This window comes from Artemia franciscana, chromosome 7 (genome assembly GCF_032884065.1).
Source record: "Artemia franciscana chromosome 7, ASM3288406v1, whole genome shotgun sequence".
In the NCBI taxonomy this organism is placed as follows: domain Eukaryota; kingdom Metazoa; phylum Arthropoda; class Branchiopoda; order Anostraca; family Artemiidae; genus Artemia; species Artemia franciscana.
In genome coordinates, this window is record NC_088869.1 from 6,804,538 (window position 1) to 6,824,449 (window position 19,912).

The following is a 19,912-nucleotide window of genomic DNA, read 5'->3' on the forward strand; positions in this document are numbered from 1 at the left end:
AAAGTGAACATACCATTTAATGAATTTTTTTATGCTCTTTACAAATATAATAATTGCTTCTATTGCAAATTCAAATTTAATCACTTTTTGACCTAAACTAACTTTATTATAAATGATTTTGGAACTGAGAAAATGTAGCATTATTTAGTCAAAAACGACCAAGAAAACAGCAGTGAGAAAACATAGTATTATTTTGTCAGAAAATAATACTTTAATTTAACCTCATACCTTAATTAATTTAAACTTCATGCTTTGAACTTATACTTTAATTGAAAATATGCCATTTTTAAGAGCTCAAAAAGTGCTTAAATTTGAATTTGCAATAGAAGTGACTATTATATTCATAAAGAGCATAAAAAAAGGCATCAAGTGGTATGTTCACTTTATTGGTAAGTCAATAATATGAACTGTCACACATTTACTTTTCTGACTATAGAGGTAAGTTTATTTCTTAGCTACCTGAATAGTCTGTTAATATAAACCTTACCCAAGTGTTCTAGGCTAGCCTACTAGGTCTAGTCCCAATCCTAATTTTTAGATTAGTGTGTAGTTTTAAATATTTTTAGTGGCTGGTTATATCTTTTAGAATGTTTAGTAGGCTATACTAGTCCTGCTCATACAGTTTAAGCTGCCCAAAAACAGGAAAAAAGAAAGCATAGGCTAGTAGGAGGCTAGGCTTACATTAGCATTAGGTAGGCTAATCCTAGCAAATTATCTAATTCCATCAATGACAATTCCCAAATCTTTCTCTGCTGCAGAAGAGTCAATCAATTGTCTGAAGCCATTCAAGGGGGGGGCAGCTGTATTGGGCACCATGGCTTGTGTGATGTGGCCATGGGGCTAACCACTCTGTTGAAATTTTCTGCTTTTATTCACCTTTTTTGCTTATATTTTAGATGGGAAGGGGGCACTGTAATTAATTTGTTTTCTTCATAAAAGCCCATCTTTTTTCTCATAGCTTGTGGAGCATTATTAATTAAAATGTTAGACCCATCAGGCATTGTTGGAACAATTCCCTAGGTGACTTGGTGTTGTAGTGAGTTGTAAGTAGTAGTGGTTGTAGCAAACTAATAGAATGAAATCAATTAGAAGTGACACATACCTGTGAGGAGACAGGTTCAAATCTTTGGAGACAGAAGCCGATAAGGACTCCTCTTCATTTGAATTCTTTTCTGATTCTATTTCTTTAGTGCCTTCAATCAAATCTGTTTCCCTGCAAGGTGAAGGCTTGACTCTAGGGAGTAGAGCTGTGTAGCCTAGACTAGAAAATTACAAAGGTGCTCTTTAGACTTGAGCCTCTTTTTTGGACTTAGAATCTAGTAATATACTGCTGAAGATATATACTCCTCTTTCCTGACATAATTGTATTACCAGGAATCATTATTTTGGGAAACATCATTAAATAGTGGATTGAACCATGTTTTATTTATCTGATTTTCATCTTGCAGTATAAATCTACCCAATTTTTACCCTAGCATATTTAACAAATTATTTAGTAATTATATCAGGGTACAGAACCAACTGATTAGAATTATAATTTGGTTGTAGGTTTTAATATTTAACATGTGCTCCGAGATTCACATCAAATAAATAATGAAATAGGCTATTTAAATCTAAAATTTTGATATTATAACTCTCTAAATTCTTATTCAATTTGCTTTAGTTACCCATGTTTTCTCTTTTCTTTTTTTTCTCTCTTCTTCATTTTCAAATTTTTGTGGTTACGGTCCTCAACAAGTTCGCTTCCAGGATCTTTATCATTATTGGTGTTATATTTTAGTTTTATTTGAATAAATTGAATTGAATTGAAGTTTCATATAAAGTTTTCATACAATTTTCCACTGTGAAGCTTCATCAAACAGTTCATGGTAACAAACTGTAGTAATGAGTGACCCGGCTCAATTTTAACCAAAATTCTAAAAAATGGAATTTTGATACCAATAGTTACATAAAAAAATTGCATTTTAATGCTGATTTTAAATATATAACTTTCATCAAGATTAGTCTTACCTATCAAAAGTTACGAGCCTTTGAAAATTTGCCTCATTTTAGAAAATAGGGGAAAACACCCCCTAAAAGTCATACAATCTTAACGAAAATCACACCATCAGATTCAGCATAGCAGAGAACCTGATTATAGAAGTTTCAAGCTCCTATCTACAAAAATGTGGAATTTCGCATTTTTTGCCAGAAGATAAATCACAGATGCTTGTTTATTTGTTTCTTTGTTTTTTTTCCCTGGGGTGATTGTATCGACCCAGAATGTCGCGAGAGGGCTCATTCTAATGAATTTTGAAAGAAAAATTCTAATGAAAAGCATTAAAATGAATTTCGCATTTTTTGCCAGAAGATAAATCATAGATGCGTGTTTATTTGTTTCTTTGTTTTTTTTCCCTGGGGTGATTGTATGGTCCTAGAATGTCGCGAGAGGGCTCATTCTAACGGAAATTTATAGTTCTATTGCCCTTATTAAGTGACCAAAAAAATGGGGGCACCTTGGCCCCCTCCCACGCTCATTTTTTCCCCAAAGTCACCAGATCAAAAATCTGAGATAGCCATTTTATTCACCATAGTCAAAAAACCTAATAACTTTGTCTTTGGGGACGACTTACTCCTCTGCAGTCCCCATGTGAGGGGTTGAAAGTTACAAACTTTGACCAGTGTTTCCATATAGTAATGGTTACTGGGAAGTGTACAGACGTTTTCAGGGGGATTTTTTTGGTTTGGGAGGGAGAGTTGAGGTGAGGGGGGTTATGTGGGAGGATCTTTCCATGGAAAAACTTCTCAAGGGGGAAGAGACTTTCAATGAACGGGTTGCAGGATTTTTTAGCATTGTTTAAAAAAAAATATGAAAAGTTGTTTCTACTGAAAGTAAGGAGCAGCATTAAAACTTAAAACGAGCAGAAATTATTGCGCATATGAGGGGTTTACCTCCTTGTAATACCTCGCTCTTTACGCTAAAGTATTTTTAGTAATTTCAACTATTTATTCTATGGCCTTTGTGATTGAAGGGTCATTCTTAAGGAATTGGGACAGAATTTAAGCTTAGTGTAAAGAGCGAGGTATCAACGAGGGGTGAGCTCCCTCATATTCGTAAATAAAAACATACGAATATAGAAGTTCGTTACGTAAGTTAATTCGTAAATTACATCTATTTATTACTAATGAAAATGTTCGTAAAAAAATTAAAAGTTCTAGTTGCCTTTTTAGTAATCAAAAAATTGGAGAGCAATTAGGCTTCCTCCCTCTCTCCGTTTTTCTCAAAATCTTCCGATTAAAACTATGAGAAAGCCATTTAGACAAAAAAAAATTAATATGCAAATTTCGTTTTAATTATTTATGTGTTGAGAGAAACGTCCAGAAACTAAATAAAAAAACAAGTTTTTTTAAATGAAAGTAAGGAGCAACATTAAAACTTAAAACGAACAGAAATTACTCCATATATGAAAGGGGCTTTTCCTCCTCAACGCCCCGCTCTTTACGCTAAAGTTTTTTACTGTTTTAAGAAGTAGAGTTAAGAGAAAGAGTCAAACTTTAGCGTAAAGAGCGGGGCGTTGAGGAGGAAAAGCCCCTTTCATATAAGGAATAATATCGGTTCATTTACAAGTTTTAATGTCACCCCTTACTTTCGTTTAAAAAAAAAAAAAACTTTTTTTTATTTAATGTGAAGAAGGAAGCTCTGGTGAAAAGTTTTAAATTATTTTTCTTTAATTAACTCTTTTGAATTTTGAAGACATATTTGTATATTCAAAAGTTCTATTTTATTCCTTGTCTATATTATATTATCATTACTTTGGAGCTTATTCATACGACTGTTCAAAAATGCAATCTGATATCTATTTAATACCTTTTTTATTATGACTATCACGATCATGATTTTTTAAGAATGTTCAGACATACAAGAAAAGATTTGCTCTCTCGCTCTAAATAATTTACACTTAGTTTAAAGCAGTAATGTAGCTTTCTTTGTGTATTTTCTCTGTTACAGGTTGTGGAGGAAGTCTGATAATATACTGATTTTTTATTTGCACTAAATCTAATTATTTATTTGACATTTGCTTTAAGGATTTAGGACCCAAAGATAGTTTATTGTTTGGAAGAAAGATACATGAGCTACCACTAGAGAGTGTTAAAGTTGGCCCAGATCAAGATTACATGTTTGAAATTCCGTCATTTGTTGTGACTTGCTGCCAGAAGATTATCAGTAATGTTGAGACAGAAGGCTTGTTTAGAAAAGCAGGATCAGCAAAGAGACAGAAAGAAGCCAAGGCATGTTGTTTAGTTAAAAAAAAGATTGGCATAAGTATATTTTATCTTTCATTTATTTCTTAGATTAAGATAACAGCACTGAGTACTAGCTTGTCATGCAAAACATGGTTATCTAAGAAAAAATGAATATAATAACAAAAAAGACAAAAACTGACTGCTTAGCACATAGAGCTAAGTATTATCTTCTATATTTTAGATGCAGATTATATTTATATTATATAAATATAATTTATATTTTAATTATATTTGATATTTCCAAATAGCTGTAGAAGCACAATAAAATGCATATGTTACTGTAGATTGAAATTTTAAGACTATTTAAATTGCTTTTGCTGCAAATGTTATTTAATCTGATTTATGGTTTAAGTTGATTCATGTTGAATTAGATGTCACTTCCTCAGAGTCACTACTGTCTCTATTAGTTGGTTCTATAGGGGTTTATATCATCATTATCGTATTACTAAAACTATGATGTATTGCAGTTTTTAGCCATAAAATCTGCAGCTAGAATATTATTTTTAACGCTTGCAATCTAAATAAGAGCTAGAAGCTTCTCATTTTCTACTTGAACTTTTATTCTGTATTGCAGAGACCAAGTACTGAGTAAACAAGTGTCTAATGTTTGTCTGCCAAAAGGGGAACTATAATAACCATATAGAGATAAAAAAAATTATGATAAAATTTCTGCAGCATGGCTTGTAGAATTAAAAAATTCAGATAATTGCTTAGAACCAACATCTGGGATCTTGTTAGGACTTCCCTTTTGGCTTAACTTTCCCCGTTTGTTTTCACTAAAAAAAACTCAGTGACTCAAAAGGACCCTTTTTCCAACAACATAGTTTTAGTATACTCTACAAACAGAGCTCCATAAGGATGGTTGGTTTCTTTTTCCTTTTTGATTCCTTTTTCATGTTTTCTTTCTTCATAACACGCCTACCCTACATTCAATATGAATTATTGAAATCAACTGATTGATCATCTGCAATCTGATTGATAATCAACTGATTTTCATTGACTGTCAGTGGTGAATGTCAACAGGACAACAGGAATTGATTGCAATAAGCCATTCCAAATGCAAGGCTGATTTATTCAAATCATCAATTACCAGTGTGTGAAAGTTATTTTGCAATAGGGCTCAGCAGGGAAGTAACTAAAATAAAACTGAATGTCTTAGAGAAGCTTATACTTTTGGAATATGGATTTCAGTTTGCAGGTTTTCATCTGTGTTTCTTGTGCATTCAAGGAGGAGATACTGCAAGGTTTCTAAAAGTCAAGCTATAGAGCATACAGTTTGAATTGCTGTGCTATTTCCATCCATACTCTTCTTGTTTCAGTATTACAGCTAAGTTTTTTTTGAGTAATCAATTTTATTATATTATAAATTATTATAGTCAAAAAAGAAATCACTAAAAGCACAAACACATACCACACAACTAAACATAAAAAATATAAACTATAAAAAATAATAAATAATATATAAAATATAATAAATAACATATATTATAATAAGTAATATATATAATATAAAAACAAAAAAGAAAGATAGAAGGAGAAATGAAGACTGTTTTCATACTTTAGTAATTAATATAGAAAAGTACTTAAATGAGGCGTTAACCCTACTCATCCATCCAATTACGTAGGTCCAACAGCATAGCCATGCACGTTCAACTGCAAAGAATAATCTATGGACAGGCATTATATTATATTATATTACATTTTATTAGTATTATATAGTTATTATTTATTATGTTATATATATACATAATTCTATTTCATTATAAATGATTTTATTAAACACCTTTGAATATTGCCATTGCAGGTGGGAGGTGAACAATTCTTCTATTTAATGTTTAATTGGAAACCCAAGCACCTATAAAAAAAAGCAATAAGCAAAAGCAAGCAATAAATAAGCACTATGCAATAACCACAGGCAGCAAGCAGGGGTGGGTATTTAGCTGGGTCCCAACATTGCATCTCCCTTCTTCACAAGTTGAGCTCGTAGTCGCGGAACTTCTGAGGGGCCTTGCGATCGCGCGCAGATCTGCGAGGAGATTCAGCAGGGCGTTCTGTTCCAAGTGTCTGGGGCACATGGCGGACACTCGGCAGGAGTTCGGATTCAGTAGCTGGTGGGCTGCTAGCTTTGGAGAGCTTTTTACCAACGCCAGAGTTTGCAGATCTCGAAGCTGGTGAGCTTTGTACATTCCCCTGAGGCGGGAGAGTTGTAGGTGACATCGATCCCGCTGGCTCGCGACTATTGGGTAGATCCACCCTTTGGTGGTTTCCCGAAACAGGCTCAGAGCGTGGGACAGTATCTTTCGCATTTCTACGGTATATGTCCCCAGCTTCTATTTTGACGTGGTATGATCTGGGGGCATCAGCTGCTGACAGAACTCTTCCTGGTTCCCATTCTTTTCCCGGAACCACCTTGATCCAGACAGGTTGCCGAGGCTGTAGGCTGCACGTATCTTCTGTTCCACGATCGAAATACTTTTTTGCAGGTTTTGATGGTAGTATCTAGCTTCCTTAAACTCTACTGATGGGACAAGTTTTGGTTTGTACAGCTTGGGATGAGCTGGCAGCATGGACCTCAACTGTCTGCTCATAAGTAGTTGAGCAGGGGATGCCAGGCTATCAACTGGTGTGTTCTGATATTCAAGGAATGCAAGGTATGGCTCAGTTCCACTCTGGTAGGATTTTTCAATAATCCATTTCGCTGTTTGCACAGTTTTTTCTGCTAAACCGTTAGATTGCGGATGGTGGGGGATGGAAGTGATGTGTTTGATTCCCCACTCTTTTTCAAATGTACTGAACTCGGCTGAAGAAAACTGTGGGCCATTGTCGGTCATTAACATTCTGGGAATGCCGAAACATGCGAAATGTGGCTTCATCTTTTGGATGACTGCTTTGGAGGTCATGCTGGTGAGTTTGTCCACTTCAAAATAGCGGCTATAGTAATCGACTATGATCAGATGTTCCTCCCCCCTGAACGAGAAAATGTCAGCTCCGATACGTTCCCAGGGGTATTCAGGTAGCTCCGTGTTGACAGAGGGTGCTTCCGAGGTTGCATTTGTAAGCGGCCACAAGTGATACATTGGCTGATCATTTCTTCAATGTTTCTGTTGATACCAGGCCAGTAGACGATTGATCTGGCCCGTTGTTTCGTTTTCTCCATTCCCATGTGTGAGTGGTGTAGTTGTTGCAGGATCTCTCTGCGCACTGTCGCCGGGATGCCGATTTTGTCTCCTTTTAGAACAATACCGTTGGCTATCGATAGCTCATGATGGGTGTTCCAGTATTTCTGAATTTTCTCAGAACAGCTGGACCTGGTTTCTGGCCATCCAGTGATGATGGTGCTGGTTAGAGAGGATAGTTCGGGGTCGGATTCGGTTGATGATTTAATGCACAACAGTCGACTGTCACTCATCGGTACGTTCTTGAATAGGGTATGAACAAAGACTTCTGTCTCTCGTTTGAATTCTGCGTCCGTCTCAGGGAGTGGGAGGTGTGAAAGAGCATCGGCCACAGGGATGCTTGTTCTGGGCACGTGTTCAACTGACAAGTTGTACGGCTAAATCTGTAGCATCAGACGTTGCAGTCGTGGAGGCGCAACTGAAATGCCTCGAGATAGGATGGATTCGAGTGGTTTGTGATTGGAGAGAACCTTGACTGGCTGTCCATACACACATTGGTGGAAATGCTTGCATGCGATGGCAATGGCCAGTGCTTCTTTTTCAATCTGTGAGTATTTTTGCTCGGCTGATGAAAGCGATCTTGATGCAAAGGCACAGATTCACCGTCGCACGTTAATGTAGCTCCAAGGCCATGCTGCGACGCGTCAACTTTCAGTACAACATCCTCAGAAGTCGGGTTGAAGTATTTTAGATTTTCGCAAATGCTGTTCTTGACATTGGCGAACGCTTTGTCGTGCTCTGAGGTCCACTGGAAACTGCCGTCAGTTCTGGGCTCTTTTAAAAGAGTTCTGAGTGGGTGGTTCGATGTTGACAGATTCGGGATATATTTGCCAAGGTAGTTGACCATACCCAGCAGCGATTGTAACTCTTCAGGTCCCTTAGGTTTGGGCATTTGGCGAATGGCAAGAATTTTATTTGGGTCTGGTTTGATACCTTCCGAGGTCAATATGTGCCCAAAGTATGGAATTTCTGTCTTGCCAAAGATGCATTTTTCTCTGTTGAAACGAACACCTTTTTCACGCGCGACTTGTAAAGTTTTCTCCAGGTTGCTGTCGTGCTCCTCGTCTGTTGCTCCATGGACAACAATGTCGTCGATAAGGAGGCCCAGACCTGCCGTCTCGATAAGCTCAGCAAATATTTCTTCCATCTTTCTTTGGAAGTCGTCCTGGGCGCAATTCAGACCAAAGGGATATCGCCGGAAGCGAAACCTTCCAAATGCTGTGTTAAAGGCAGTTAGATTAGCTGACTCATCGTCGAGTTCCATGCTCCAATAGCCATGGCGTGCATCAAGCTTAGAGAATTTCTTGGAATTGGCGCATTTTATGGCAACATCGTCGAATGTTGGTATTGGGTGGTGCGGTCTCTTGATGCATTTGTTCAGGTTTCTAGGGTCCAGGCACAAACGGAGACTTCCGTCGGGCTTCTCAACAATGACTATTGAATTAACCCATTCCGTCGGTTTTGATATTTTCTCGATAACGCCAAGGGTTTCGAGACAGCTAAGCTCTGCTTTGAATCGATCCTGCATGGATATAGGGATCCTTTTTGGTGGCTGTACTGTAGGCTGACAATTCTCCTTCAAGTAAATGTGGCATTTACCTTCTAGTTTTCCAATCCCTTGGAAGACGTCCTCGTACTCAGAAAGGATTCTGTCGACAGTTTGATCTGGCTTCTTGGTAACCTCATTCAAAAATTTGATCAGGCCTAGTGAGACGCTTGCGTTCTTGCACAAGAGAAGTTGTTTAGCGGTACTGACGATGTAGAATTTGTGGACCTCTGGATCTTGGTTGTCTTTTCTTTGGAGTTTCAGGTTGCAGGTTCCTAGTACTTTGAGTTTGCCATCACAATAGGAGGTAAGTATATCAGAGGTGTTAAGCATAGATGGCTGTGGGTCTAGCATGCTATAGATTTGTGACGGTAGCACGTTGACTTCGGCGCCAGTGTCGATTTTGAAGTTCACACGAGTGTTTTGTTCAACTAGTCTGATGGTAGTAATCGTGCTGCTCTCAGCAGCACTGTCTATGGAGTCTATGAAAAATTCTGAGATTGCCGCACAGTCTTCAACAACCATCAGGCGATCATGCTGGAAATTATGGACTGATTTGCTCCTACATGCACGGGCGAAGTGGTTTAATCTACCACATTTCGAACATTTTTTTCCTTTTGCAGGGCATCTGTGTTCATTACTGTATGGGCCACCACAGAAATAGCAATCTTTGTTTGCTCTTCTATCAGTTACTCTGCTACCAACTACATCAACTTCCTGTTTGATAGTCTGCTTTGCTTCATCATGCATGGTTTGTAGTTGTGCTTGGGTTTCCTGGAATGTTCTGCATATCAGGACAGCTCTGTCCAAAGTTAGGCTCCCACCTTCAGCAAGAAGTCTTTCTCTGAGCCTATCATTCTTCAGCCCAAAAATGAGTTGATCTCTCACCATCTCATCTTGCTGGCTGTAGCTGCAATTCTGTGCAACTAGCTTGAGATCAGTAATGTACTGTTCAATGGTTTCAAACTCTTTCTGGTTCCAGTTGTGGAACTTGAAGCGTTCGAAGGTGAGATTGGAAGAGGGCTCAACATGGTTTTTGAACAGTCTTAGGTACTCAGTTGGATTGTTTTCACTGGCATCCGGAACAACAAAGGTACTAAAAATGTCTCTGTCCTTCTCTCCTACCCATATGAGGAGGTAAGAGCACTTCACTGCATTAGATTTTCCATTCAAGGGGCCACTGAACATTAACTCCACATGCTTGAAGAACCTTGTCCAGGCATCTTTCAAGTTAGGCTGGTTCCAGTCGATGAATGGAGAGGGTGTAGATGGGTCCATTGTTCTGACACCATGAACAATTCTTCTATTTAATGTTTAATTGGAAACCCAAGCACCTATAAAAAAAAGTAATAAGCAAAAGCAAGCAATAAATAAGCACTATGCAATAACCACAGGCAGCAAGCAGGGGTGGGTATTTAGCTGGGTCCCAACATTGCAGGAGGAGGGATGGCTTTTAACAAGGCTGGTCATTTCTAATTGCACCTTTAAGCATGATTGAATGTTTTGATGCAGGTTGATAGACTTTGCCGTATCTGCAACAAAAAATGTCCACTTTTTCATCATAGTGAATGCCTAAATGGCTTGGAATATTTAAAAAACCACTTTGATATTCTGTTTGGTTTTCATATCAAGTACCTTCCTTATTTCCCATAAGTTTTACTGTTTTCATGTTATAATTGTAATTTTAATAGTTTTCTAGCAGTTTGAAACTTGAGGAGATTGGCATCTTTTTCAAATACAGAATTGACAGCTTTTAATGATTCAATTATTACTGCCAGCTCAGCCACCAAAATTGAGGACTCATGGGGTAGGGATTTTAATTGACATAACTGGAAGTTATTACTGCAGCAGTAGGTTTGATGTCTACTAGGAACCAATCTGTATATACATGCAAATTATTTATGAATTCTGTGGCTTTCTTTCATAAAAATTATGCTCTTCTTGACTCAGTAGCTAAACTCTCCTTTATTTTTTCTATAAGGTTAAGGTTCAGCATTGGCTGGGAGAACTTTCGTGAATGTGGAAACACATTTCAACTTTTATATTATTCATGAATAATTCCAGATTAATTGTAGAAAACACTTACAATTTTGTATATGTAAAAATTGTATTGGCTATGCTATTCAAAATTGCACAATTCCCCCTAAACAGGGTAAGTGTGCCCCTTAGTTGCCAAATAATGTAATAGAGTTCTTCGTGTAAGAATGTGTCAATTTTTTTTTTTTAGTTTTTACAAATCTTGGGCTCAGAATTTATATACCTCATTTTTTTTTCTTGGTGTCATCTTTTGTCTGTGTAGTTCTAAAAATGAAATTTTTAAAGATATATTGAGGGAGAATAATTTCACAAAGAGTTTATTTTTAAGAAATCCTGTGACTCAAGACCTCCTATTCTTTTTACTGGCCTAAAATTTCACACAATAGAGTCAATCACATTTCAAAAAGACAGGAATATTGGCTCTTCGTTCTGAAATACGTTTAAGTAATAGTGTGATTGAATGACGAAAACGCGTCAAGGATGACAATAAATTCAGTTTTTCGCAAAATTTTATTAATGATATATCTCAATATTTCTTCGATAGTCCTCCTTCATCCATGGATATTGAATTAAGTTTCTATAATTCATCTAATAACTGTTGTTCAACTATTATTATTTCAGCTGGCATTGAATAATGGAGAGAATTTAAATGAAGAATTACATGTTATTGATGTTGCTTAAGTTTAATTAAATTAAGTTTAGGACGATAATGTTGATTAAGTTTCTATAATCCATCTAATAACTGTTGTTCAACTATTATTATTTCAGCTGGCATTGAATAATGGAGAGAATTTAAATGAAGAATTACATGTTATTGATGTTGCTTAAGTTTAATTAAATTAAGTTTAGGACGATAATGTTGATTAAGTTTCTATAATCCATCTAATAACTGTTGTTCAACTATTATTATTTCAGCTGGCATTGAATAATGGAGAGAATTTAAATGAAGAATTACATGTTATTGATGTTGCTTAAGTTTAATTAAATTAAGTTTAGGACGATAATGTTGATTAAGTTTCTATAATCCATCTAATAACTGTTGTTCAACTATTATTATTTCAGCTGGCATTGAATAATGGAGAGAGTTTAAATGAAGAATTACATGTTATTGATGTTGCTTAAGTTTAATTAAATTAAGTTTAGGACGATAATGTTGATTAAGTTTCTATAATCCATCTAATAACTGTTGTTCAACTATTATTATTTCAGCTGGCATTGAATAATGGAGAGAATTTAAATGAAGAATTACATGTTATTGATGTTGCCAACATTTTGAAACAGTTTTTCAGAGAATTACCAGAACCTCTTGTACCTCGAAGTCTTCATGATATATTCATAAGGTAAGATTACCAGGGCTCCTATGTGGTCACTATTTCAACTAAAAGTCACTATTTGTCTCTATTTTCAAGAAATGGTCAGTAAAGTCACCTTTTTGTGAAAACGGCTAAGTTTTTTTCCACAAGCGTTTGTGTTTCCAGGCCAATACCAACCCTATTTAGAGTGGAATGATATGAGAAAAAAAGTTTTTTTTTTTTATGCTGCACGGCTTTCACTTTCTGAGGCTGTTCCCAAGTATGTAGCCTGTCTCAGCTCAGGTGCGTTTTTTTGTCACCAGACAAAACATCGGTAGCTAACAAGGTAAGCTCCAATATTGGATTTTCCACCAAATGGTAAGGCTGCAGTGCTGCTCATTGCCTCTACACTGTACTACATTGTTCTACATTCTACATTAATTCTAACATTAAGTATGTTAATTAGTAACATTGTACTACATTCTACATTAAGTAATACATTACTAAGACTGCTACATTGTCTGGTATATATTCCATAACAGAAGACTTTGTTGTCACCACATCATAAACAGCTGAGAGCTGTGTTCTTCTATCCCTTAGAAGGGCCAGTCTTGTTTTAATTATATGTAATGTTGTTGCATGTAAGTGAGAGCAGCAAAAGGGATTGGACCCTTGCTGCTGGAGTTCGGGATTAGGCTATTAGGTGATGTCTTTTCAAAAGGAGGCAGATAGAGATCAGTTTGCATAGCATATTTAAAGTAATTTTAAGGTTGACCCCATTTGCCTTCCCCTTAGTAGTTTTTAAAGCATGACCTGTCCTGTTCCTTATTCACAAGTTTCGATGTGGTGGGTTTTCTGATCCTTCATCAAGTATAAAACTTTCTAAAGGATCTTTACATCAGTAACCTTGATGCATGTAAAGATTGCAATTTTCATGAAAATTTGTTTTTTCCCAATCAAACATGTGATAAATTAAAGATAGTTTTGTACTAAAATTTAGCGTCAATGCCCTGTAGAAAATGACAAGAAATCTGGAAAATCTACGCATGAAATTCTGTATCTTCATCTCTTTTTCTATTTCGAAAATAATACAGAGATCACTAATTTTCACCTTTGTCGAAAATTAAACAGATACAAGGTATTTTCAGAGGAAAGGTGAATATACTTTTTGGTTTTTACATGGAGTAGCTGTTGTACATATTGTTTTGATTTTCACTCCTTTTGACTTCAGGCGTCTTCCTTTTAAAAATTATTATGGTTTAAGTTCTTTCCCTTTTTCAATGATGCCTTGTTGTGATACAGATGAAATATACGTTTGACTGTTCTTCTTCTTTTTCTTCTTACGTAAACCTTCATCGTCCCGCACATCTGGACGGCAAACAATAGAAAGGTGGTCGTTTTTTCCGCCCCTTCCGTTGCCACCGTGCAGTTTATAAAAAAAGTTAAACAATATGTTCGGCATCACGCTTGCTAGTACCCACAACTGAACTTCCGACTTTTTTTCTTATCTTCGTCTTTCATGGTCTTCCACGTGAATTGAAGGCAACATAAGCAAATACAACACGACAGATGATTTATCATAATCAACGTAGACCTTGACATTCACGACAGCATAGCAAATCTTTTTTATAATAATTCTTCTCAGTTAAGGACAGTTCACTGGCAAGCTCCAAAAAGCAAGGTAAGCTCCCTTCGGGAGTCTCAACCCACCGGATGGGAACTCTTGCTATTGATCTTTGAACAGTATAATGAACATAGGTCTATATGAAAAAAAGAAAGCTACAAGAAAGGGTATTATAATTTCCTAGATAAAAGAAAAGAATTGTTTTGCTGTCCAATTAAGTCTAGCTTTGAACTCTTGTTATTGATCTTTGAACAATATAATGAAGATTGGTCTATTTGAAAAAAGGAAAGCTACAAGAAAGGGTATCATAATATCCTAGATAAAAGATAAGAATTGTTTTGCTGTCCAATTAAGTCTAGCTTTAAGTCTTAATCTAATCACTACTTTGATTAGTTAATTTTTGTAGTATAATCATTGGTATTTTTGGGCCTTTTTGAGTAACTTTATTTTGGTTTTCGTTGTTTGTTTTAGAAATCAGGATTTTCCCCACAAAAAGAAATTAAACTATACTTTCATAGTTTACATTGAGAACCGCAACCCACACCTCGAGTGTACTTTTACATATGTTGATAGTACAATAATTCACCTTTTTTTTCTTGAATCGTTATTCCCCTCTGGCACTTAATTAGAAACACGATATTTCCTCTTTTAACAATTAACGATTCAAATAAGTTTTACTAAAATAAAACAAAAATGTTTTTTTTTTTCAGATGAAAATAATGAGCAACGTTAAAACTTAAAATGAACAGAAGTTAATCTATATATGATTGGAACCGCCCCTTTTTCAAGCCTCATTCTTTCTGCTAAAGTCTTAAACTTACCTCAAAAATATTTATCATTCAAATTCAGCGACCCTTGTGTTTGAGCAATATTTCTTAAAGAAATATGACAAACAGTCAAACTGTAGCGCAAAAGCAAATAACAAATACTATAGGTGAACAATGTGCATATTGCGTAACTTACAGATCTTCCCCTAGGGAGAATGGGGTCTTATGTTATCCCAAAGGTATAGGTATTGGACTTTTCAACTATGCTGAATCGAATGGCTATCTCAAAATTTCTATCAGATGTCTTTGGGTAAAGGGGAGCTAGTTACCCTCCAATATTTATCGTCACTTAAAAAAGTACTAGGAAGAACAGGAGTTTATGTCATCCCCACAGGCATAGGTATGAGGCTTTTCAACTATGCACAATCAAATGGTTATCTCAAAATTTTTATCAGATGTCTTTGGGGAAAGAAGGGCTGTAGGAGGGGGGCTAGTTACCCTCCAATATTTTTAGTGACTTAAAGAGTGCATTTGAACTTCTGATTTCAGTTCGAATCAGCCATCTCCTGATCTTCTTGGACCATTGGCTCGACACGATCACCCCTGGAAAAACAGAATAGGCATACAGCTGTGATCTTTCATCATGCAAAAAAAAAAAAAAAAAATACTAAGTAGAACATTTTGTAGCTAGGAGCTGGAAATCTATACAGTGGGGTCCTCTCATGTGCTGAATCTGATGGCTTGATTTTCATCAAGAACGCTTAACGTCTTGGGGGAATCGTTTAACGTATATATATATATATATATATATATATATATTTGGAATCAGCATTAAAAGCCGATTCTTTTTATATACCTACTTTTATCAAAGTTCCGTTTTTAGAGTTTCGGTTACTATTGTACTGAGTCGCTCCTTACTTACAGTTTGTTACCACAAACTGTTTGATAAACTTTATATAAATTTCCTATTTTTATTTTTCCTTTTAGAAAAAGTTTATCTGACGTTGTCCTTAATATATATCACCAATGTTTTTTTTGTTTTTTTTTAACAGTTTGCTTTACAACACAGGGATTGGGAAAGAGATTTTTAAAGTTTGTTCTAAATTGAAATTTTTATTTACAATCTTTGCCTGAAACTCTGAGAAAGTGTTTGTTATGCATTATTCATTTCCTGATTGCGATTAAAGTTTAGACTTTCTTTGGGAAAGGGGGGGGGGAATCTCAATCCCGGTGCCTAAAATGCTGTAGATGTCATCAGATATCTCAGAGCAGAATCCTAAATCTCCTAGTGTGGTTGAGCCCGTTTCCAGTCTTTGCTTCGAAAAGCCCATAGGCTACCTTTATGGTACGCCTGTGATATAATAATAAGAACAATAATAATAATTTATTTATAACCCACATCATAACAAGTTATGGCACTTGTGGAGTAACACAAAAAAAAAAGAAAATGAAATACACTGCAAATAGAAAAAACACTACGCTACAACGAGATTAACCGAATAGACGGACCAAAGGATGATAAGGCGATAAACGATAAAAAGCTAATTCCGACAACCTTCCATGCAGGAAGGCCAACTTTGCACTTATATCAGGGACATCGAACTTATGAATTATCTTACCATTGCTATACCAAGGGGGGAGATAAAGTAAAAATTTACAATATCTGAGATAAAAGTTATATCTGATATCATGGATACTTTATGGCAATTGGCCTTTTTTTGCGTAGCAACTAATGAATATTAAAACATGTGTTTTATAATATAAAATATTTTTAGTGAACTTCATATTATCTTCACTGAATGACTCTAATGAGATGATTGTTTTTTAGTTGTTCTCAGCTGAAAGAGAAGAAAGTTGAAGCGCTGCAATTGAGCTGTCTGATGATCTCAAATTTGACTGCACTTGCCACCTTGTGTTACATTTGCCAGGTATTTTACTTTTAATATAAATGGCTACTTTAAAATTGTTGTTAATTGAGACCTGCTTTCAGCCCAGTATGGTTTTCATTTAGAAACTGATTTAGAAGCTGATATAGAAAATTATATTTTCTCAGTCTTTGTTTCCTGCTGACATGTCTATTCTTTTCATTAGTTTTTTCTTTTTTATTGCGCCTATAGATCATACTTGCAACTAAGTATTCTCACAATTTTCCCTCGCAGTTTCGTCAAATCAGCTTAATTTAAACTAAGAGAGTAAAATCTGTTTCTGACCTAAAATAAGTTATTTACTTACCGAATATATTACTGCTGCACTGATTTAACCTATTTTATTTTTTATATTCTTTTTCACCAAAGTTGAACAGTGAGGAACAGAATAAAATAAGCAAAATATGGCCTTGGTTGCAAAGGTTCAAGAATGTACTTTCAACTCACGGCTTCTTACAAATATTATATCTTGTTATATTGTAACTTATAATCGTTATAACTTATAGTATATTATAACGTTATATGTATAATATTATTAGCTGTTGGGGTGGCGCTTCGCGCCACCCCAACACCTAGTTGATAGGGGCACTTCGCGCCCCCCAAGCCCCCCCCCACGCGCATAAGTTGTTATGCGCCATTGTAGTAGTGTACCTGTGTAACCTACATATGTAAAACTTGCGAATATACAACATTCTTCGCTGTCCCATTGTCTGTACATATAAATAAATTGTCAGGTTTACCGACTCTTGCACATGCAACATATAATTGTCCATGGGAAAAACAATCCGTATTCAGATCTATACCTCATTATTCTAATGATTGCCCTTGAGCTTTATTGATGGTGATTGCTAATCGAACATTCCCTGTGTCCCGGTCGTCATTTATGTATCCCCCCTGTGCTCCCCGGTGTCCCCGTTGTAGTTGTGTCCCTGTGTCCCGGTCGTCATTTATATTCCCTGTGTCCCGGTCGTTATTTGTGTCCCGGTGTCCCAGTCAGTAATTTCTCTTTTAGTGTCCCGGTCGTCATCTACATTTCGTCTGTAATTTCGTAAGTCGACAAACATGACGTCAGTCGACAAACAACTTCATGACGGCATAATCCTCAATCCTTATAATGACGTCAGTCGACAAACATGACATCAGTCGACACACAAACATGACGTCAGTCAACAGACACACACAAAACAACTTATTTTTAGATAGATACTAGCTTTTTTCTTCTTTTTAGTTTTTTACCTTTTTATGGCACTTGGTATTAACCAAGTGACATATAGCAATCGCAAATTCTGTCGGTCTGTCGGTCAATGTTCATTCTAACATTGACAGTTGGAAAAATCTCTTCACGTGCCAAGCATGCTAAAGCTCAACAATTTTCGAATTACTTTAACCTATTGTCAAAATATTTCGAAATATTTATGCAATTCCCAGTTTTTACATTTTAGTTTGTTTTCTTTTTCCTCTTTATTTTTCAGACGTCATATGCAAACCCTCAAAACAAAAATACATACAACTTATTTTTATATATATAGAGAAGATATAATCTGGCGTAACAGACATAGTGTAACAGACATAACACACAAACAACTTATTTTTATATATATATAGATATATATAAAATATATTGTATATATATAAATAATAATTTATTTATCACCCACTTCACAAAACAGAGGTTAAGTGGAGTAAAATACAAAAGAAAAACAGCAAAAGTAATACAAAAGAAACAAATTTAATCACATACAGAAAAAAGACGGATAAGGCGATGAAAACATCCTAGCCTATAAAGCGCTTCAATAGCTAGCTTCGCAGATAATTTTTCGAAAGCACCACTAATATCTGTCGCACAATACTTTTTAACCAGTTTTGTATTCCGGTAAGAACGAGGTAGATATAAAAGAAATTTGCAGTACCGGTAATAATTTATGCGAATATGTTTTAGATCACCAGTCAACAGAAGTGGCCTAATACCAGAACAGAAGAGCACAGAATGATCCCAAAAATTTGAGTAAAGCCGAGTTAGTGCTCTTCTCTTATAGTGTCCACGATTTGCTACAATCTTAGAGTAACCGAGCCTCAGCTTATCACTAATATCTTTGACAGCACGAGACCGGAGAGCATTCATAGAATCGCATACTGTTATACCAAGCCAACGAAACGATTTAACACGAGGAATACTAAAACCATCGCAGTATAGTGATTGTGAACAATTATTACCGTTGAAAACAAGAAAATCGCACTTGTCAATATTTAGGTACAGGCCGATATCGCGGAAAGCAGAAGTAACTGACTCCACTGAACGGGCAAGACCAGACTCAGTTTGACTAATCAGAAGAAGGTCATCCGCATAAGCCAGATATGAGATATCAGATGGTCCTAGTAGACACGTAGTCGATGTTTTTGATAATACATTTTCAATACAAGCATTAAAAATATACGGCGAAAGAACTCCCCCTTGTCTTACACCGCAACGAACAGGGATATGACCAAAATAAGAATTATCTAATGACTTAAGGCGAAGGTAAGAATGGGAGTACCAAAAACGAAGCACGTGAATTACCGACGGATTTACTCCTCTCTTGCATAATGCTGTCCATGCTTGAGTATGACAAATACTGTCAAATGCTTTAGACAAGTTTAGGGTTGCGAAATGAAGTACGCGACGAGTGCGATGGGCATCTTTTAATAAAGAAGTCAAAGCACGGTGAGCATGCTGACAGCCTAGCCCAGATCTAAAACTAAATTGATTATCATCATTTAGAGCAAGCTTAGTGATATAAGGTAGTAGGAGGTGTTCAAAAAGCTTGCTAAGAGTACAAGCTCCCGTTATCGGCCTATAAGAACTACAAGAAACCGGATCTTTTCCTTTTTTTAGAAGTGACGTAACGCTACCGCATAGGAACGAATCGGGCACACACGAACTACTCAAACACATTTGAAAAAGCAGTTGGAGATGAGATACCAGTTCAAAAGAATTTGGAACAAGATTCAAAACACTAATCCCATCAATATCCAAAGATTCTGATTTTAAACCCTTAATACCTTTAATAATAGCCCACTTTCCAACTGGAATCACATGTCTCTGACATAAACGTGACGGCAAATTTTTTTCAAGCAAACACGAGAAACGCTTATGCACTGCATGATTAACTTTCGAAAATGTTTTTGAATAATTTTTCTTTTATTCTTTTGCTTCTATTATGTAGGTTTTTTTTGATAATTCAAATATTTTCACTAAGGAGCTCTTGACTTAGGGTTATCTAT

General features: G+C 36.0%; 1 protein-coding gene across 3 annotated transcripts in view; it reads left to right on the forward strand.

Annotated features, from left to right (window-relative positions):
• Positions 1 to 19,912, forward strand: part of LOC136028785 (uncharacterized) — a 65,643-nt gene that overhangs the window by 5,528 nt on the left and 40,203 nt on the right. For all 3 annotated transcript variants that reach the window (XM_065706690.1, XM_065706688.1, XM_065706689.1), the window contains exons 2-4: positions 4,066 to 4,269; positions 12,253 to 12,383; positions 16,555 to 16,654. In XM_065706690.1, the coding sequence (XP_065562762.1) occupies positions 4,066 to 4,269; positions 12,253 to 12,383; positions 16,555 to 16,654 (435 nt within the window). The remainder of the gene's footprint in view (positions 1 to 4,065; positions 4,270 to 12,252; positions 12,384 to 16,554; positions 16,655 to 19,912) is intronic.